Source organism: Chiloscyllium plagiosum, unplaced genomic scaffold (assembly GCF_037043375.1).
Source record: "Chiloscyllium plagiosum isolate Xiang-an unplaced genomic scaffold, Cpla_swu_hap1 HiC_scaffold_22, whole genome shotgun sequence".
NCBI lineage: Eukaryota > Metazoa > Chordata > Chondrichthyes > Orectolobiformes > Hemiscylliidae > Chiloscyllium > Chiloscyllium plagiosum.
Window position 1 is genome coordinate 65,352,801 of NW_028270160.1, and position 21,171 is coordinate 65,373,971.

Sequence of the window (21,171 nt, forward strand, 5' to 3'; positions counted from 1 at the left end):
CCTCACCTTAACCTCCTTCCACCTATCGCATTTCCAACGCCCCTCCTTCCTACCTTTTATCTTAGCCTGCTTGGCTATTCCTGAAGAAGGGCTCATGCCCAAAACGTTGATTCTCCTGCTCCTTGGATGCTGCCTGACCTACTGCACTTTTCCAGCAACACATTTTCAGCTATGCCATTTAATGTCAAGGGAAGGTTCTCTCATCTTTGATAAGGTCATTGCCTGGCATTTGATGGCATGAATGTTTCTTGCTACTTGTTGGTCCAAGCCTGCATGCTGCATTTGAACATGGTTAAAAATCACACAACACCAGGTTATTGTCCAACAGGTTTAATTGGAAGCATTAGCTTTCGGAGCGCCACTCCTTCATCAGGTGGTTGTGGAGAACACAATTGTAAGACACAGAATTTATAGCAAACGTTTACAGTGTGATGTAACTGAAATTATACATTGGAAAATACCTTGATTGTTGAGTGCCTCACCTGTTAGAATGACCATGATAGTTTCACTTCTTTCATGTGTAAACTTTTTTAAAAAGTTACATTCTCAGGTTAACTGTAACAATTGTTAAGGAGAAAGTGAGGACTGCAGATGCTGGAGATCAGAGCTGAAAATGTGTTGCTGGAAAAGCGCAGCAGGTCAGGCAGCATCCAAGGAACAGGAGAATCGACGTTTCGGGCAAAGCCTTTTAACAGTTGTCAGCCCAGATAAAATATTAAGATGTTGAAGGTGTTTGCCCCCTGTGTTCTCTGTCTGTGCCATAATGTTTAGATTGTTAATTCAGTTTTTAGATTAGAATCAGAGTCTTACATAAATGCATGCAGTTTTTGAGCAAAGTACAACGTAACTCTGCAAGTAAAAATTCACCCCAAAAACGTGTGTGTGTGTGCGTGCGCGCGCATGTGGGTTTTTGTGTCTGTGTCTGGGGTGGGGGGGGTTGTGAGTGTCTGTGAGAGAGATGTGTGCATGTGTGATAGTGTAAAGGGGTCGAAGTCTGTGAGTGTGTGCGTGTGTGTGTCTCTGTCGGTCTGGGTTGAGGGGTTGTGAGCATTTGAACATGGACTGTTTCAGTATCCAGAATGTGAGGAGTCTGAATGATACTGAACATTATGCAAACATCAACAGACATCCCCAGTTCTGATCTTTTGATGAAGCAGTTGAATATTGTTGGGTCTAGAACACCACTCTCATGAATTCCTGCAGAACTAGAGAGGCAAAAGTCTAGTGGCATTATCACTGAACTGTGAATCCAGAGGCCAAGGTACTCTACTGGTGATGCGAGTTCAAATCAGAGCACTGCCGCTGGTGGAATTTGAATTCAATAAATATCATCTGGTTTTTGAGACCCTTCGGGAAAAGGAGAGGGCGGATCCTATCGAGCGGTTCCGTGAGCAGACTGTCAAAGCCATTTGGCAGAATTCCTCATCGCCAGAACTTTCCAACAAGCACCAAGACATGGTTTGGCTGGTGGTGAGAAGGGTTCTGTCTGTGAGATCCTTTATGCACGCCCAGACTCTCAGCCGCACCACACACTGCCCTCGAAGCGGCTGCGGGGGGGGGAGGAGACTGTCACACACCTCCTTCTGGAATGTGCCTACGCAGAAGTCTGGAGAGGAATGCAGTGATGTTTGTCGAGGTTCGTCCCGAGCAGCGCCGTGACGCGGGACTCCGTACAGTACGGCCTGTTCACCGGAACACACGCCGAGACAAACATCAACTGTGCCTGGAGGATCATCAACTCGGTGAAGGACGCTCTCTGGGCGGTCCGAAACCTGTTGATCTTCCAGCTGAAGGAGTTGACCCCGACCGAATGTTGCAGACTGGCACATTCCAAGGTTTTGAGGGACGCGCTGAAGCTTGGGGCAGCTGCCGCCAAGGCGCGGTGGGGAAAGACCACCGTGTAACATCTGCCTGCCTAAAGAAGAACAGGGGGCACATGCAGTCATTTGGGCTCTGCTGACGCCTCAGCTAAAAATGTAATCGTACCGACCTGTAAATAGGAATGATTACTCTGTTTCGGTATGCAAACAAATAGAATGTTTACATATGTATGGCATGTCCAACTGTACAGACCATTAAAATATTTTGTGAATAAAGTATATTTTTGAAATAAAAAATTAAAAAAAACATCTGTTTTTTAAAGAGACAATGATGACCATGAAGATGGAAAAACCCAGCGTGCGTAGACTTTGCGGTATCTACTGTCTTCTGCCATTTCTTGATATCATGTAGAGTGAATCTAATTGGATGAAGACTGGAGTCCGTGATGTTGGGGATCTCTGGAGGATGCTGAAATCATCCATTTCTGCAGTTGTGGCTGAAAATTGATCTATTGTCACGTGTACCAAAGTACAGTGAAGAGTTTTGGTTATGAGCAGTACAGGCAGGTAATCGTAATAGAGGACGTACAGATCAAAGGTTGTGAAAAGACTTAAAAGCATTCGGGTTACGTTGCGCTAGGTGTGCACTAGGTGAGATCAGTGTTAGCAAGATCAGCATTATTTGAGGCAAGAGAGTCCATTCATCAGTCTAATAACAACCAGGAAGAAACTGTTCCTGAACCTGCTGGTGGGTGTGTTCAGGCTTCTGTATCTTCTGCCTGACAGAAGCAATTGTAGGAGATCATTACCAGGGAGCAATGGGTCTTTGATGATGTTTTAGATTAGATTCCCTACAGTATGGAAACCAGCCCTTTGGCCCAACAAGTCCACACCGACCCTCTGAAGAGTGACCCACCCAGACCCATTTCCCTCTGATTAACACTATGGGCAATTTAGCATGTCCAATTCACCTGACCTGCACATCTTTGGACTGTGGAAGGAAACCGGAGAAAGCCCGTGCAGACACGGAGAGAATGTGCAAACTCCACACAGACAGTTCCTGACGCTGGGATCGAACCTGGGACACATAACAACACCTGGTTATAGTCCAACAGGTTTAATTGAAATCCCACAAACTTTCAGAGTGCACCTACTTCATCAGGTGCAGTGAGACAGCAGGGTACACAGACACAAGGTTAATAAGCAGAGAGATCAAAGATCATACTTGTGTGAGTGGAATGTCAGCTCGTACATCTCTGCAGGTGACCAAGACCGTGTGTGGCATAGTGGGTGGCACAGTGGTTAGCACTGCTGCTTCACAGCGCCTGAGACCTGGGTTCAATTCCCGCCTCAGGCGACTCTCTGTGTGGAGTTTGCACATTCTCCCCGTGTCTGCGTGGGTTTCCTCCGGGTGCTTCGGTTTCCTCCCACAGTCCAAAAATGTGCAGGTCAGGTGAATTGGCTATGCTAAATTGCCCGTAGTGTTAGGTGAATGGGTCTGGGTGGGTTACGCTTCGGCGGGTCGGTGTGGACTTGTTGGGCCAAAGGGCCTGTTTCCACACTGTAAGTAATCTAATCTAATCTAAAAGACTGTTAGATGGTATGTAAAGTGTTCATAAAATCCATATCAATGTTGTGCTGTCATGACAATCAGGCAGAGCAATAGGAATATACAAAAGGTGAGATTTCAGGTCAGGCACTGAATTGTAGGTGTGAGGCTTTGTTCAGAACCTGTCTGAGTTTTAACCTAGAATCAGGCTGGTTTTATTCTAAAAGCTGAAATTTCTAAGATGCCACATTGACTGGCTGTGACTATAAGTTGTGTGGTTTTTTAAAAACAAAATAGAATGGATCTACAAAAGGTATCTCCTTAAACTGAAGCTCCTCTGCTCAGATCTGGGTGTGGAATAATAAGAATGAACAAAATCAGGAACCAGAAAATCAGGGGGTCAGTTAAAATTGTGTGAATAGCAAATAAAGTAGCAGAGAAGAAAATGATCTGGTCACCTGTTGCAGAAGACAGCTGGGAAGGAGATGACAATGAAGGCTTAAGATTTGTTTTGATATATTGTAGTCACATGTACCTAAGGACACCGAAAAGTTCTGTTTTGGAGCAGTACAAACAGATCATAGCAAACAAGGACATACAGATAATAGGGTGTTTTGACAAAGCGTGGCATACAAGGTTAATGCTGCACACGAGGTGCACAAAATAAGATCAACATTTGAAGTTAGGTGGATTCAGCAGTCTAATACAAAAGGGAAGAAGCAGTTCTTCAATCTTTTGTGTGTGTTTCAGTATCTTCTGCCTGACTGAAGAGGTTGGAAGAGAGCATTACTGGGGTGGAAGGGATCTTTGATATTGGCAGCCTTCCCACAGCAACAAGAAGTGTAAATGTACCTGGAAGAATGTGATTATGAGAGACTTAAATACATTTCAATTAAGGAACTGAGGATTGTGACGATCCCAAATAAAACAGGAAAAGACAGAAGAACATTCAGTATAATCCAGAATGGGTATAGTGGAAACTGAGGAACATTTTAAAAATTCCATATCCATTTCAATCTCTGATACATTATTCATCTAATTAACCTCATTTCCACCAGTAATTTTGTTTCTCTTACATGCTGTGTGGTTAGGTGGCCATTCAGCCCATTGTGCATTTTTAATATGAATTATAATTATAATCTGAATTATAATTTTTAATGCATTTTTACTGCTTATACAGCAATCTATGACTATTGTACTGTTTTACAGAACATGGTGTTCCAATTGTTGCTCCATTCAGTCCACAGACCAAGGATTATAGCAACATTTTCAATAAATCATCAAAATCAATATGGAATTTTTAAAATGTTCCTCAATTCAAGGGTCAGTGCCCAGAAGTTCAAAAGTTAGTCAGTTTTAGAGTTAATTAGAGAGCAGACTACAGGAAAAGTGTCCTTTTGCACTATGCTGCTGAAAAGGTGGCTGGAGATCACTGATTTTCTGTTGTTAGGGTTCAGGCAGAATTCCCAAGATCTGCTTATAGTTCCATGCAGTTATAACACAGAAACATCCTGGAAGTCAGTAAGTGTAGCTAAATATAGGTGTTCAGACTCAGAAAAGGTCTTAGGAGCTGTTAGGGCAAAGAAGAAGTCTGCAAGCTCTAGAAATGTTGGTAGAGGGTGAGGAAAGGCCTTGAGCATTATTTGCTTGGTGCAGTTGAGAAACATTAGAGCTCAGAAATTCAGCAGTTGTATCAGCTTGATAAAGTTATTACTTTTTAATATAGCTACGGAAAAGTCTTCCATAACAGTTGAAGTTCTTAAGTGAAATAAGGGATTTTCAATGATATGATACACTGCAGGTAAAGGAATGACTGTCAAGTGGCAGGTTTTCAAAAGTATGATAACGAGTTTGAGGCATTATGTTCTTGTTAGAGTGAAAAGTAAGGCTGGTAAGATTAGTAATCAAGGGATAAAAATATTAAAGGTCTAGCCAAGAAGAAAAAAAGAATCATAGATATAGACAACTGGGATCAAATGAAGCTCTTGAAGTGTATAAAGAGTGTGAGGGCATTCTTAAGAGGGAAATCAGGATGGCAAAGAGGGGATATATGATAGCCTTATCAGATAAAGTTAAGAATAATCCAAAGAGATTCTGCAAGTACATTAAGAGCAACTAATGAGAGAATAAGGCACCTTAGAGATCAACAAGATTGTCATACAGCACGGAAACAGACCCTTCGGTCCAACCAGTTAATCCCAAACTAAATTAGTCCCATTTGCCTGTGCTGGCCCATATCCCTCCAAACTTTTCCTAAATAGACTTATCCAAATATCATCTTAAAGTTTGTAATTGTGCCCACACCTTCACTTTCTCTGAAAGTTCATTCCACATGCAAATTTTAAAAAAAGCCCCCAGTTCTTTTATAAAATCTCTCTCCTCTCACCTTAGATTAGATTAGATTAGATTACTTACAGTGTGGAAACAGGCCCTTCGGCCCAACAAGTCCACACCGACCCGCCGAAGCGTAACCCACCCATACCCCTACATTTACCCCTTACCTGACACTACGGGCAATTTAACATGGCCAATTCACCTGACCTGCACATCTTTGGACTGTGGGAGGAAACCGGAGCTCCCGGAGGAAACCCACGCAGACACGGGGAGAATGTGCAAACTCCACACAGTCAGTCGCCTGAGGCGGGAATTGAACCCGGGTCTCTGACGCTGCGAGGCAGCAGTGCTAACCACTGTACCACCGTGCCGCCCGTCACCACCGTGCCACCCGTACCACCGTGCCGCACGTAATGAGCCCCCAGTCTTGAAATCCCCCATCCTAGGGAAAAGACAACTACCATTAACTCTATTTATAGCCCTCATTATTTTATATACTTCAAGATGTCTCCTCTCAACCTTGTATGCTCCAATGAAAGAAAGTCCCAGCCTTTCTTTAAAACTCAAACCTGAACCTCAGAAGATGGGAGAGATATTAAATGAATATTTTGTGTCAGTTTTTAGTGTGAAGAAAGAAATGGAGACTGGAGAACTCAGGGAAATAAATAATGATGTTTTGAAAACAGTTCACAGTACAGAAGAGTAAGCACAGGAGACTTCTTAGAAAACCAAGGTGGGTAAATCTACGGGACCAGATCAAGTGCATCTAAGGATGTTGTGGGGCCTCGAGCTGAAATATTTGTTTCATCAATAACCACAGTTGAGGTGCTGGAGAGTGACTAATGTTGAGTCCACTTTTGTTCCTCATTTATATAAATGATTTGGATGAGAATATGTAAGACCAAAATTCTCCCCGTATCTGCGTGGTTTCCTCTGGGCGCTCCAGTTTCCTCCCACAATCCAAAAATGTGCAGGTTAGGTGAATTGGCCATGCTAAATTGCCGGTAGTGTTAGGTGAAGGGGTAAATGTAGGGGAATGGGTCTGGGTGGGTTGTGCTTCGGCGGGTCAGTGTGGACTTGTTGGGCCGAAGGGCCTGTTTCCACATTAAGTAATCTAATCTAATCCAAACTCTAGCCACCGGACACCTGAAAGACGAACGCCTCATCTTCCGCATTGGGACCCTCCAACCACAAGGGATCAATGTAGATTTCACCAGTTTCTTTATTTCCCCTCTCCCCACCTTATCCTCAGAGCCAACCTTCCAACTCGGCACCGTCCTCTTGAACTATCTTTGCAACTTCCTTCCCATCTATCTGCTTAGAATAAAGAAAGTTTACAACCAAAAGAGAAATGCTGGAAAATCTCAGCAGGTCTGGCAGCATCTGTAAGGAGAGAAAAGAGCTGACGTTGATTCTAACTGACCCTTTGTCAAAGTTAAAAAAAAGGGAAATGGGGAGGTGTTTATACTGGGCTGATATAAGATGAGTCATGGCTCCAGAAGCAAAAGTAGCAATAAAGAGGTGATAATGACAGTGCATAGAGAGATTATAGGGAGATTAGGAGCTGTGAATGACCAAGGCTGAAGCCAGTGCTATGTGACAAAATATGAGGAGGGGGGGGGGGGGGGGGGAGATTGATGAAGCAGAGGCAAAATGGAAAACAGGGGAGAAGGGTAACAAAGGGGGAAGAGGAGAGGAAAAAGGTGATGAGAGTGGGGGGGGGGGGCAAGAGAAAGAGACAATCAAGAAATAAGAGGTACAGAACAGTGAAAAAAAAATCAAAATAATGAAATTAATAAAATTAAATTACGGAGCAGAACGAAAACAGAGGGGTCGAGATGGGATAATCAACTGAAGTTGTTGAATTCAATGTTGAGACCAGCAGGCTGTAAGAAAATTTACAGCCCAGGAACAGGCCCTTTGGCCCTCTAAGCCTGAGCCGATCCAAATGTACTGGCACCCAATTCCTAAGTATCTGTGTCCCTCTGCTCCCTACCCACTCACGCATCTGTCCAGATGCATCTTAATTGAATCTACCATGCCTGCCTCTACCACCTCTACTGGCAAAGCGTTCCAGACACCCACCACTGTCTGTGTGAAGTACATGCCATGTGTATCCCCCCCCCTTAAACTTTTCACCTCTCACCTTGAAAGCGTGTTATTGAATCCTTTACCCTGAGAAAAAGCTTGTCTCCATCCACCCTGTCTATACTCTTCATGATTTTGTAACTCTCAATCAGGTTACTCCTCAATCTCCTTTTTTTCTAATGAAAAAAAACCTAACCTACTCAACCTTTCTTCAAAGCACCTTCCATACCAGGCAACATCCTCTGCACCCTCTCCAAAGTGTCCACATCCTTTTGGTAATGTGGCGACCAGAACTGTACAGAGTGTTCTAAATGCTGCCAAACCAATGTATTGTATAATGTTAACATGACTTGCCAGCTCTTGTATTCAATATCCCGTCCAGTGAAGGCAAAGTTTCCTCATTTCCCCTCCCCCCACCTTGTCTCAGTCAAATCCATCGAACTCAGCACCGCCTTCCTAACCTGCAATCTTCTTCCTGACCTCTCCGCCCCCACCCCAGTCTGACCTATCACCCTCACCTTGACCTCTTTCCACCTATCGCATTTCTGACGCCCCTCTCCCAAGTCCCTCCTCCCTACCTTTTATCTTAGCCTGCTGGACAAACTTTCCTCATTCCTGAAGAAGGGCTTATGCCCGAAACGTCGATTCTCCTGTTCCCTGGATGCTGCCTGACCTGCTGCGCTTTTCCAGCAACACATTTGCAGCAAGTATACTATACGCCTTCTTGACCACTCTATCCATCTGTGCAGCAACCTTCAGGGTACAATGGACCTGCACTCCCAGATCTCTCTGCCCATCAACTTTTCCCAAGGCTCTTCCGTTCATTGTGTAATTCGCTCTACAAATAGTCTTGCCTAAATGCATTACCACACATTTGTCTGGATTGAACTCTATCTGCCACTTTTCCGCCCAACTCTCCAGTCTATCCTCCTGTATTCTTTGACAGTCCCCTATGCTTTCTGCTACTCCACCAGTCTTAGTGTCATCAGCAAACTTGCTGATCATACCCACAGTGCCCTCTTCCAGATCATTTATGTATATTACAAACAACAGTGGGGGACACCTGCACCAATCAACCCCACCGCCCTGTCGCCCAACATTTCAACTCCCCCTCTGCCAAGGACATGCAGGTCCTAAGCCGCCTCCACCACCGCCCCCTCACCACCCGACGCCTGGAGGAAGAATGCCTCAACTTCCGCCTCAAAACACTTCAACCCCACGGCATCAATGTGGATTTCACCAGTTTTCTCATTTCCCTTTTCCCCACCTCAGCCCAGCTCCAACCTTCCAGCTCAGCATCACCTTCATGACCTATCCTACCTGCCTATCTTCCTTTCCACCTATCCACTCCACCCTCCTCTCTGATCTATCACCTTCATCCCCAACCCTATTCACCTATTGTGCTCTATGATACCTTCCCCCACCCTCCTCTCTGACCTATCACCTCCATTCACCTATTGTACTCTATGCTACTTTTTCCCCACCTCATTTATCTCTCCACTCTGCAGGCACCGAAACTTTTGCCCGAAACGTCGATTTTCCTGCTCCTTGGATGCTGCCTGACCTGCTGCGCTTTTCGAGCACCACTCTAATCTAGACTCTGGTTTCCAGCATCTGCAGTCCTTGTTTTTACCCTGTGTAACACCATTGGTCACCTTTCTCCATTTCAAGACACTCCCTTCAACTACTACTCTGTCTCCTGTTGCTCAACCAGTTCTTTATCCACCTAGCTACACACCATGTGACTTCACCTTCTCCATTAGTCTACCATAGGGAACCTTATCAAATGCCTTACTAAAGTCCATGTATATGACATCAACAGCCTTTCCTTCATCTAACAACTTGGTCACTTCCTCAAAGAACTCTATTAAGTTGGTAAGGCACGATCTCCCCTGCACAAAACCATGTTACCTATCACTGATAAACCCATTATTTTCCGAATATAGATAGATCCTATCCCTAAGTACCCTCTCCAGCAACTTTCCCACCACTAACGTCAGTCTCACTGGTCTGTAGTTACCCAGAATATCCCTACTCCCGTTCTTGTACAGGGGGACAACATTCGTAACCCTGCAGTCCTCTGGCACCTCACCTGTATTTAAAGATGCCACAAAGATATCTGTCAGGGCCCCAACTATTTCCTCTCTTGCCTCCCTCAGCAACCTGGGATAGATCCCATCCGGTCCTGGGGATTTGTCCACCTTAATATCCTTATGTCAACGTGATCCAAAGTAAACAAATCTCTATTTCTAATCTCAACATTCATCACCTCCCGTGCCTCAGTGAAAGCAAAGTAATCATTGAGAATCTCACCCATTTTCTCAGGTTCGACATAACCTTTCTTCCTTATCCTTTAGTGGACCAATCCTTTCTCTGGTTACCTTCTTGCTTCTTATATAAGAATAAAAGGCCTTGGGATTCTCATTAGTTCTGCTTGCTAAAGTTATTTCATGACCCCATTTCGCCTGCTTGATTCCTCCTTTAAGATTGGTTTCTACTCTCCCGCTATTCCTCCAAGGCCCGTTCTGTTCTTAGCTGCCTGGACCTTATGTATGTTTTACTTTTCCTCTTGGCTAGTCGCACGATTTCTCCTGTCATCCACAGTTCACAAATCTTGCCTTTCCTATCCCTTGTTTTCAAAAGCGACATGCCTATCCGGCGCTATCTTCAACCTATGTAGCTAAGTGTAGCTAAGTGTGAGGTGATTCACTTTGGTAAGAGTAACAAAAAGATGGGGTACTGGGCTAATGGTCGGATACTTGGTAGTGTGGATGAGCAGAGGGATCTTGGTGTCCATGTACACAGATCTCTGAAAGTTGCCACCCAGGTAAATAGTGCGGTGAAGAAGGCATATGGCGTACTGGCTTTTATTGGTAGAGGAATTGAGTTCCAGAGTCCTGAGATCATGTTGCAGTTGTATAAGACTCTGGTGCGGCCGCATCTGGAGTATTGTGTGCAGTTTTGGTCGCCATACTATAGGAAGGATGTGGTGGCACTGGAACGGGTGCAGAGGAGGTTTACCAGGATGTTGCCTGGTATGGTAGGAAGATCGTATGAGGAAAGGCTGAGGCACTTGGGGTTGTTTTCATTGGAGAAAAGAAGGTTTAGGGGTGACTTGATAGAGGTGTACAAGATGATTAGGGGTTTAGATAGGGTTGACTATGAGAACCTTTTTCCACGTATGGAGTCAGCTATTGCGAGGGGGCATAACTTTAAATTAAGGGGTGGTAGGTATAGGACAGATGTTAGGGGTAGATTCTTTACTCAGTGAGTCGTGAGTTCATGGAATGCCCTGCCAGTAGCAGTGGTGGACTCTCCCTCTTTATGGGCATTTAAGCGGGCATTGGATAGGCATATGGAGGATAGTGGGCTAGTGTAGGTTAGGTGGGCTTGGATCGGCGCAACATCGAGGTCCAAAGGGCCTGTACTGCGCTGTATTCTTCGATGTTCTATCTTTGAATGCTTCCCAGATATCAAGACTTTCCTTCAAAGTAGCTGCGTCCAATCCACATTTCCCAGCTCCTGCCTAATTTTGATATTATTGACTTTGACCCAGTTTAGTATTCGTCCCTTATGACCACTCTCATCCTTGTCTACGAGTATTCTAAAACTTACAGAATTATGGTCACTATTCCCAAAGAAATACCCCACTGCAACTTCTACCACGTGGCCTGGCTCATTCTCCAACACCAGGTCCAATATGGCCCTTTCCCTCGTAAGACTTTTGACATACTGCTCTAGAAAACTTTCTTGGACGCTCCTTACAAATTCTGCCCCATCCAGACCCCTGACACTAAGTATATCCCAGTTAATGTTGGGAAAATTAAAATCTCCCATCACTACCACCCTGTTGCCTCTACATCTTTCCATAATCTGGTTACCTATTTGTTCTTCTACTTCATGCTCACTGTTGGGAGGCCTATAATACAGGAGACAGTGAGGTCTGCAGATGCTGAAGATCAGAATTGGGAGTGTGTGTTGCTGGAAAAGCACAGCAGGTCAGGCAGCATCTGAGGAGGAGGAAAACTGATGTTTCAGGCCAGAGCTCTCCATCAGGAAAGGCTCTGGCCAGAAACGTCGACTTTCCTGCTCCTCAGACGCTGCCTGACCTGCTATGCTTTTCCACCAACACACTCAGGCCTGTAATACAGCCCCACCAATGTAACTGCACCCTTCTTATTTCTCAGCTCCACCCATAACGCCTCACTGCTCAAGCCCTCCATAGTGTCCTCCTTTAGCACAGCCATTATATCATACTTGACCAGCAACACAACTCATCCCCGCTTTTACTTCCTTCTGTCCTGTCTGAGGCATCTATATCCTGGAACATTTAGCTGCCAATCATTCCCTTCCTTCAATCAAGTCGCTCTGATCGCAGTAACGTGATACTGCCAGGCATCAATCCAAGCCCTAAGTTCATCTGCCTTACCCACTATACTCCTAGTATATGCACTTCAAGCCGTCAGTTCTTTTGCGTTCATTTGCTCTCTGCCTACTCTTCCCGTTGGGATCTAGCTTTGTGATCCTTAGTGTCCAGTTTCCATCTCACTGTCTAGTAATCTTCTCTTCTGGTTCCCAGCCCCCTGCCACATTAGTTTAAAACCTCCCCAACAGCAGTAGCAAAAACTCCCCCAAGGAAATTAGTTCCAGTCTGGTTCAGGTGTAGACTGTACAATTTGTAATAGTCCCACTTTTCCCAGACCAGTCCCAATATCTCTCAAATCTGAATCCCTCCCTCCTACATCATCCCTCAAGCCACACGTTCATCCTGCCTATTTTTTCATTTCTACCCTGGCTAGCACGTGGCACTGGTAGCAATCCTGAGATCACTACCTTTGAGGTCCTCCTCTAACTTCTCTCCTAACTCCCTGAATTCTGCTTTTAGGACTCGTTTTTTACTTTATATCGTTGGTGCCTATATCGAACATAGAAAAATACAGCGCAGTACAGGCCCTTTGGCCCTCGATGTTGCGCCGATCCAAGCCCACCTAACCTACACTAATCCACTATCCTTCATATGCCTATCCAATGCCCGCTTAAATGCCCATAAAGAGGGAGAGTCCACCACTGCTACTGGCAGGGCATTCCATGAACTCACGACTCGCTGAGTAAAGAATCTACCCCTAACATCTGTCCTATACCTACCACCCCTTAATTTAAAGCTATGCCCCCTCGTAATAGCTGACTCCATACGTGGAAAAAAGGTTCTCATGGTCAACCCTATCTAAACCCCTAATCATCTTGAACACCTCTATCAAGTCACCCCTAAACCTTCTTTTCTCCAATGAAAACAACCCCAAGTGCCTCAGCCTTTCCTCATACGATCTTCCTACCATACCATCCTGGTAAACCTCCTCTGCACCCGTTCCAATGCCTCCACATCCTTCCTATAGTATGGCGACCAAAACTGCACACAATACTCCAGATGCGGCCGCACCAGAGTCTTATACAACTGCAACATGACCTCAGGACTCCGGAACTCAATTCCTCTACCAATAAAAGCCAGTACGTCATATGCCTTCTTCACCGCACTATTTACCTGGGTGGCAACTTTCAGAGATCTGTGTACATGGACACCAAGATCCCTCTGCTCATCCACACTACCAAGTATCCGACCATTAGCCCAGTACCCCATCTTTTTGTTACTCTTACCAAAGTGAATCACTTCACACTTACCTACATTGAACTCCATTTGCCACCTTTCTGCCCAGCTCTGCAGCTTATCTATATCCCGCTGTAACCTGCCACATCCTTCCTCACTGTCAATAACTCAACCGACTATCGTATCATCCCCAAACTTGCTCACCCAACCTTCTAGCCCCTCCTCCTGGTCATTTATAAAATTGACAAACAGCAATGGTCCCAAAACAGATCCTTGCGGAACACCGCTTGTAACTGCACTCCAAGATGAACCTTTACCATCAACTACTACCCTCTGATCTTCTTCCAGCCAGCCAATTCCTAATCCAAACCTCCAACTCACCCTCAATGCCATATCTCTGTATTTTTTACAATAGCCTACCATGGGGAACCTTATCAAATGCCTTACTAAAATCCATATACACCACATCTACCGCTTTACCCTCGTCTACATCCTTAGTCACCTTCTCAAAGAATTCAATAAGGTTTGTGAGGCACGACCTGCCCTTCACAAAACCATGCTGACTATCCTTGATCACATTATTCCTATCCAGATGTTCATAAATCCTATCCCTTACAATTCTCTCTAAGACTTTGCCCACAACAGAAGTGAGACTCACCGGCCTTTAGTTACTAGGGTTATCCCTACTACCCTTCTTGAACAGGGGTACCACATTTGCTATCCTCCAGTCTTCTGGCACTATTCCTGTAGACAACGAGGACATAAAAATCAAGGCCAATGGCTCTGCAATCTCCTCCCTTGCTTCCCAGAGAATCCTAGGATAAATGCCATCAGGCCCAGGGGACTTATCTATTTTCACCCTTTCCAGAATTTCCAACACTTCTTCCCTACATACCTCAAAGCCGTTCATTCTAATTAATTATGACTCAGTATTCACATCGGCAACAATGTCCTGTTCCTGAGTGAATACTGATGAAAAGTATTCATTCAGTGTCTCCCCAATCTCTTCAGCCTCCACATGCAACTTCCTTCTACTATCCTTGACTGGACCTATTCTTACTCTCGTCATTCTTTTATTCCTGACATACCTATAGAAAGCCTTAGGATTTTCCCTAATCCTACCAACTAAGGAGTTTTCATGTCCCCTCCTTGCTGTTCTTAGCTCTCTCTTCAGATCCTTCCTGGCTACCTTATAACTCTCAATCATCCCAACTGAACCTTCACGCCTCATCTTTACATAGGCTGCCCTCTTCCCTATAACAAGGGATTCCAATTCCTTATTAAACCACAGCTCCCTCACACGACCCTTTCCTCCCTGCCTGACAGGTACATACTTATCAAGGACACTCAATAGTTGCTCCTTGAACAAGCTCCACATATCAATTGCGCCCTTCCCTTGAAGCCTACTTTTCCAAGCCATGCATCCTAAGTCGTGCCTCAACGCATCATAATTTCCCTGCCCCCAGCTATAACTCTTGCCCTGCAGTGCACACTTATCCCTCTCCATCACTAGAGTAAAAGTCACCGAATTGTGGTCACTGTCCCCACCTACCTCCAATTCTAACTGGCCTGGTTCGTTACCCAGAACCAAATCCAGTATGGCCTCACCTCTTGTTGGCCTGTCTACATATTGTGTCAGGAAACCCTCCTGCACACATTGGACAAACACTGACCCATCTAACAAACTTAAGCTATAGCTTTTCCAGTCAATATCTGGAAAGTTAAAGTCCCCCATAACAACCACCCTATTACTTTCACTCTTCTCCTGAATCATCCTCGCAATCCTTTCTTCTACGTCTCTAGGACTATTAGGAGGCCTGTAGAAAACTCCTAACAGGGTGACCTCACTTTTCCTATTCCTAACCTCAGCCCAAACTACCTCAGATGGCACCAAGACAACTGGCTGTTCACCCTCCTGATCCGTGACATCCCTGACCTGAGCACCTGGAAGGCTCGTTTTCAGCCTCAGAACCGCCTACCTACTCCCCTCACAATAGAACCCCTTATGACTATGGACTTACGAGTCTTTTTCCGCCCTTCTGAACAGCAGTGCCCACCACGGTGCCGTGATCCTGGCAACTACTGCCCTCCCCTGGTAAGCCATCTCCCCCAATAGTATCCAAAACGGTATACCTGTTTTGGAGGGAGATGACCACAGGGGATACTGCCTTCCTACTCTTTTTCTGTCTTTTGGTCACCCATTCACTGTCTCCCTCAGTAATTCTAACCTGCGGTGTGACCAGTTCACTAAACGTGGTTAGCATCGCGGATGCTTCACAGTGAGTCCATCCGCAGCTCCAGAGCCATCATGCGGTCAAACAACAAGCTGGACACACTTCTTGCAAGTGTAGGAGTCAGGAATGTCAGACACATTCCTAAGCTCCCACATCAAGCAAGAGGCACATGCCACGGGTCTGAGGTCCCCTGCCATTGTGAGCCTTAGCATTATATCAACTGAAACCAAGCAATGCACTTAAATATATGAAAGAAAAGACAGGAAATTTCCCTAGATTTCTCTAGATGTACTGTGAATGTTACTTAAGCACTTAAAGACTGCAGTGGTTGAACTTTTTAGCTTTATTTCTTGACTTAATATTAAAAGGACTTTATTATGTTTGGAGTTTACTGCATCTGGTACTCCTGATTTGGTCTTTTCTATATTGGTGAGACCAAACGTAAACTAAGGGAACATTTCGCTGAACATCTCAACTGGGCCTGTCAGAGCCAGCCTGATCTCCTGGTCACCAACCATTTCAATTCCCCTTCCCACCCCCTCTCAACATGTCCAGCCTTGGCCTCCTCCATTGTTACAATGAATCAGACCAGTTTGGAGGAACAACACCTTATCTTTCATCTGGGCAGCCTACAGCCCAGAGGACTCAATATTGAGTTCTCCAATTTCAAATAACCTTTCCACCCATTGTCTGACTCCCTTTCATTCCATTTATCAACCCTTTCAGCTATCAACCATATTTATTCCTCCCATCGACCAACCTGGTCATACCGGTGTTCTTCTATCACCTCACCATTCCGTCCCTCTCCCCACTCCCTCCATTTTAACTGCAGCTCCTCTATCCCCACCTCCATTCCTGAAGTAGGGTTATATCCAGAATGATGACTTCTCCACCTCATGATGCTGCCCGACAAGCCTCCTGCTTGTCTACTACAGTTAATTATGTAAAGCCAGTTTGAATTTGTATGGTATCATGCTTTACTAATTTACTTTAGTGTTTTGAAGAGGCAGCAGAAAAGTTTGCTGAAGGACTTTGATAAACTGCCATACAATAGTCTTGTCAGAAAGGCTAACAGTCGTGGATAAAAAACATTGCAGCTACATGGATAAAGAATCGGCTTACTGACAGAAAACAGTGTAACGATTATTTTTTGGATTAGAATGTCAAAATGGTTTTTGATGAAACCATTATACAAGTGGCAGATGAAATTTAATGCAAAGTGTGACTGATTCATTTTTGTAAGAAGAACACAGAGAGATGGTATAGTTCTAAAGGCAGTGTAGTAACAGAGTGACTTCTGTGTACAGCAAACCAGCACTTGACAAACTGGCAAAAATTGTATACATGAAATACTGGAGGTTTACTCTATTATTGTGATATCCGAATAAGTGGCTGAGGGTGCGAGTGTAATGCTTTTGGAAAACTTAATAGAATAATAGATTCAGTAACTATTACTAATTAACTGTTCCAATATAATAACAGCCATAAACAAAACCTTGAGAAAAGGCAAATTCAGAAAACAGATGGTCGCACAACTCCAGCCCAGGTGGAAAAACATCAAGAGTACTCCATGTAGCAAGGAGAGATATACAACAGTAACAGACCCAGCAACAACTGCTACCGAAAAACTAAGAAACTAAAGGTTCCCCTTTTCAGTCACAAAACAAAATCAGGGTGTTTCAATGTAAAAATGAAAATGTCAGTTTTGGTTAATTTTTATAAACTTTATTGAAATTGTGCAGCTACAATTATGTATTAAAATAGGTATACATCAGGTTCAGAAGCTGGGAATTCCACAAATCGTAATCAATTCTGAACTGATCTAGGAAATCTCAACAATCTTAAATGATATAAGCAGTAGCCCAAGGTATGAGAAATAGCATTCGATCAGACCAAAAGTGCTTTGGGTGTTTCAGTGTTACAATTCCGTTTGGGTAGTGGGATGCTTGTTGGTGCAACATTTTCAGCTTGTGTCCACTTAATTTTAAATTGCGTACCTGGTAGTGATTTCAGTTTTTACTATTCCAGTCAAGTTGAAGGAATTCAAATCTATTCACAACTAACTAAACAATGAGAGAATTTCTGATTAATTAGCTCATTTTTAGAGACAAGTAGATCCACCTGAATGACAGGCATAGGTCAGACTACAGTAGCAGTGCTTATCCAGGAGGTAGGTAGAGGTTCAGTTGAGATGCAAGTATATTCCTATCATAGATATGTAACACTAAACACAGGACTACCCATTCTGGTGTACCACAGAATCTTCTACACTGCAGTGAACATACAGCTCTCCATTCCTACTCCATCCCTGCACCCAACCCCATTATATGGTAAGGATCTAATTCACCTTGTATGCCCACTAGACACAGAGGCACTGTAATAAATGAGAAACAAGATGGTTAAGTTGTGCACATTAAAGCCACAAAAAGGTAAATAGATGTTCAGTTTGGATATATATTGACTAACCTACACTGACATATATCTACACTCACTTTATAATCTCCTTTAAGCTTTGGAGTTAACAACCAAGATCCCTCCTCATCTTGGCAGTAGCCAAAAGGATGTCAGAAACATTTCAGATCTTTCAGTGTTCTTATGGGACTGAAGGGCATGTTATTATGTATTATTGCATGGTTTAAGAAATGTTGCCATGTTCCAACAATATACAGATTGGGTATTACACAAATATGATGTGATGCAGTACATACATTAATACAATTTGGGTGTTTCAGTGTTACAATTCCGTTTGGGTAGTGGGATGCTTGTTGGTGCAACATTTTCAGCTTGTGTCCACTTAATTTTAAATTGCGTACCTGGTAGTGATTTCAGTTTTTACTATTCCAGTCAAGTTGAAGGAATTCAAATCTATTCACAACTAACTAAACAATGAGAGAATTTCTGATTAATTAGTTTTGGCTCATTTTTAGAGACAAGTAGATCCACCTGAATGACAGGCATAGGTCAGACTACAGTAGCAGTGCTTATCCAGGAGGTAGGTAGAGGTTCAGTTGAGATGCAAGTATATTCCTATCATAGATATGTAACACTAAACAGCAGTTCTCCCGACATTCATATTTTTCAGGAAGACAGATGCACACACTTTGAAACAATGACAGTATGTGCTGCAGCAGGTAGGTCAATGATGTGAAGCTAGTTAAGGAAAAGTTCTGTGTTGTACAGAGATTCAAGTAGACAGAATCACCTAGCTAGGAGATGAAATCAAAACCAGAAGTTGCTGGAAAACCTCAGCAGGCCAGGCAGCATTTGTGAAGAGAAATCAGAGTTAACGTTTTGGGTACGGGGGTGACCCTTCGCCAGAACTGTAGAAAAGCAGTTTCTTCACAGATGCTGCCAGCCCTGAGGTTTCCCAGCAACTTCTGTTTCTGATTTATAGCATCTGCAGTTCTGTTTTTAACGAGGTGAAATCAGTAACCAACAATGACTAAGGTTACTTGTGCATGAAGATAGTCAATAGCTGGAAGGGTGCCCAGGCTTGTCTGCACAATTTTATACACATGCATCAACAATCCATCAAGGAGGCACTATCAGTCCAGAGCATTGTCAGTAAGATGGAGGTTTGGGGTTGTAATTTATGTCAGGAATTTCTTATTGAACGAAAACGTGGGAACTCTGCAAAAAGTAACCTCAGTCAACATTTCACATTAAGAACTACCATACTCAGACTTGTTTGGGGAAGGGGAAAGGCTGTTACTCTCAAACCCATGCACAGCACAGCCCAATACTTACGCCCATCCCTGGGACAGATCAATGTCTAGTCTCATCTGTCCCAGACAATGCAGGCATGTGGCAACTCCAATATAACACAGGTGAGGACTGGTACATTCGGAAAGGAAAAACAAAGTATAGGAAGATGCAGAAAATATTGGAGAAACAAAGTGTAAGTTATGGGTCCAGTTACACAACTCCATGAAAATGAAAATGAGCTCCTAAAAGCCACCAACATTTTATAATGTATGAATGGGACAAAGAACAAAAGGTCTGTACAAGTCAATGGTTTGACCAGTTCGAGGACAGTACAGTTTTAAATGCTGTAACACAGAAAATGTACTAAAATGATACACAATGTAGTGCAGATTCACCAGGACAACAGCAAAGATTAAAGGATAGCTAGATAGAGAGAAACAGGAGTTGTTTCCACTGGAGCAGAGAAAGACACAAACAGATATCTAGGAGATATCTGCACCTCCCATGAACAGACATAGCATTTTATTTCACGTACCAATAAATTGTATTATTTTAATAAAGCACTGTGGATACTAAGGATCTGAAACAAAAACAAATACAAATTGAAGAAACTCAGCAGGTCTGGCAGCATCTGTGGTCAGAAAACAAAGTTAACATTTCACGTCCAGTCTTTTGACTATGCCTAACATGCTAAGTTTCTCCAGAAATTTGTTTTATTTTCTATTTCTTATCTGGTTGAAATTGCTGATTAATGTTTAAGGACCCCATGAGCTAGGGAATTAAACTGCACACGGGATTACACAGACATTCTTACTGTCAGAAATAGGTGATTCCATCTCATTAGCATGAGTTATACCTCAGTTCAGTTCCTACTGCTTCATCTGTGACTTTATATACCCTTTATTCGATAAATGTATTACCACTTGTAAAGGATATCATTTGTTCAGTCTTCAAGTCATCAAGTAATTTTTGAAAAGGAGCATATTGGCACAGTGTCGATATACAGCCCACCATTATCAATTTGTGCTTGGGGCGAGTCAGTGCTACATTGAGTCTTCGCCAGTCCTTCAGTAACTCTCCAAGCTGTCAAAAGAAAATCCAGTGCAGTTATTATCATGTTTTGATGTAGCGATACCACAGAGATGCTCGCAAGTCAAGCAATTTCAGGGTTTGTGTTTCATTCCCAACTATATATTTGAATTATCAGACTAATATCTTGTTCAAATTTGTAAAGAAATCCAAAGCCACATACATTCCACTCTTCTGCTGATCATGCATCACCTTCTGTTGGGTTATATGCCCTGAGCACTTTCAAATTCTAGCCCTGGTTGCAAAAATGAAATGTTACATCAGTTTGATAGGGCAATGAAAATGAGTTTTTTTTTTTAAGTGCAACCCTTAATTCCATCCAGCAGCTAACACTGCTCAGTTTTGAATAGAGAACCAAATATGTCTTGTTGCAAATGTACAGGGCCTTGGTGAGACCACTCCTGGAATATTCTCTTTTAAAACATAGAATCTCTACAGTGTGGAAGCAGGCCATTTGGCCCATCAAGTCCACACTGACCGTCTGAACAGCATCCCAACCAGAACCACCCTACCCACTGTGCACCCTTAGCATGGCCAACCCACCTAAACTGCACATCTGTGGGAAGAAACCAGAGCACCCAGAGGAAACCCACGCAGACATGGGGAGAATGTGTGTGGAGTTTGCACAGTCGCCCAAGGGTGGAATCAAACCTGGGTCCCTGAGAAACTGAGAAACAGCAGTGCTAATAACTGAGCCACCATGCTGTTATTGGAGGATGGATGTTCTGATTAGAACATAGATCATAACAG

General features: G+C 43.7%; 1 protein-coding gene across 2 annotated transcripts in view; it reads right to left on the reverse strand.

Moving 5' to 3' along the window:
• Positions 1-17,342: 17,342 nt before the first annotated feature.
• Positions 17,343-21,171, reverse strand: part of dna2 (DNA replication helicase/nuclease 2) — a 130,552-nt gene continuing 126,723 nt past the window's right edge. Inside the window, exons 21-22 of one of the 2 annotated variants that reach the window (XM_043712247.2) lie at positions 20,269-20,415; positions 17,343-18,771 (exon numbers count right to left, since the gene is read on the reverse strand). In XM_043712247.2, the coding sequence (XP_043568182.2) occupies positions 18,706-18,771; positions 20,269-20,415 (213 nt within the window). In that variant the 3' untranslated portion in view covers positions 17,343-18,705. Of the gene's footprint in view, positions 18,772-19,992; positions 20,416-21,171 lie in introns of those variants that run through there. The other variant, XM_087999146.1, reaches the window with a different exon arrangement.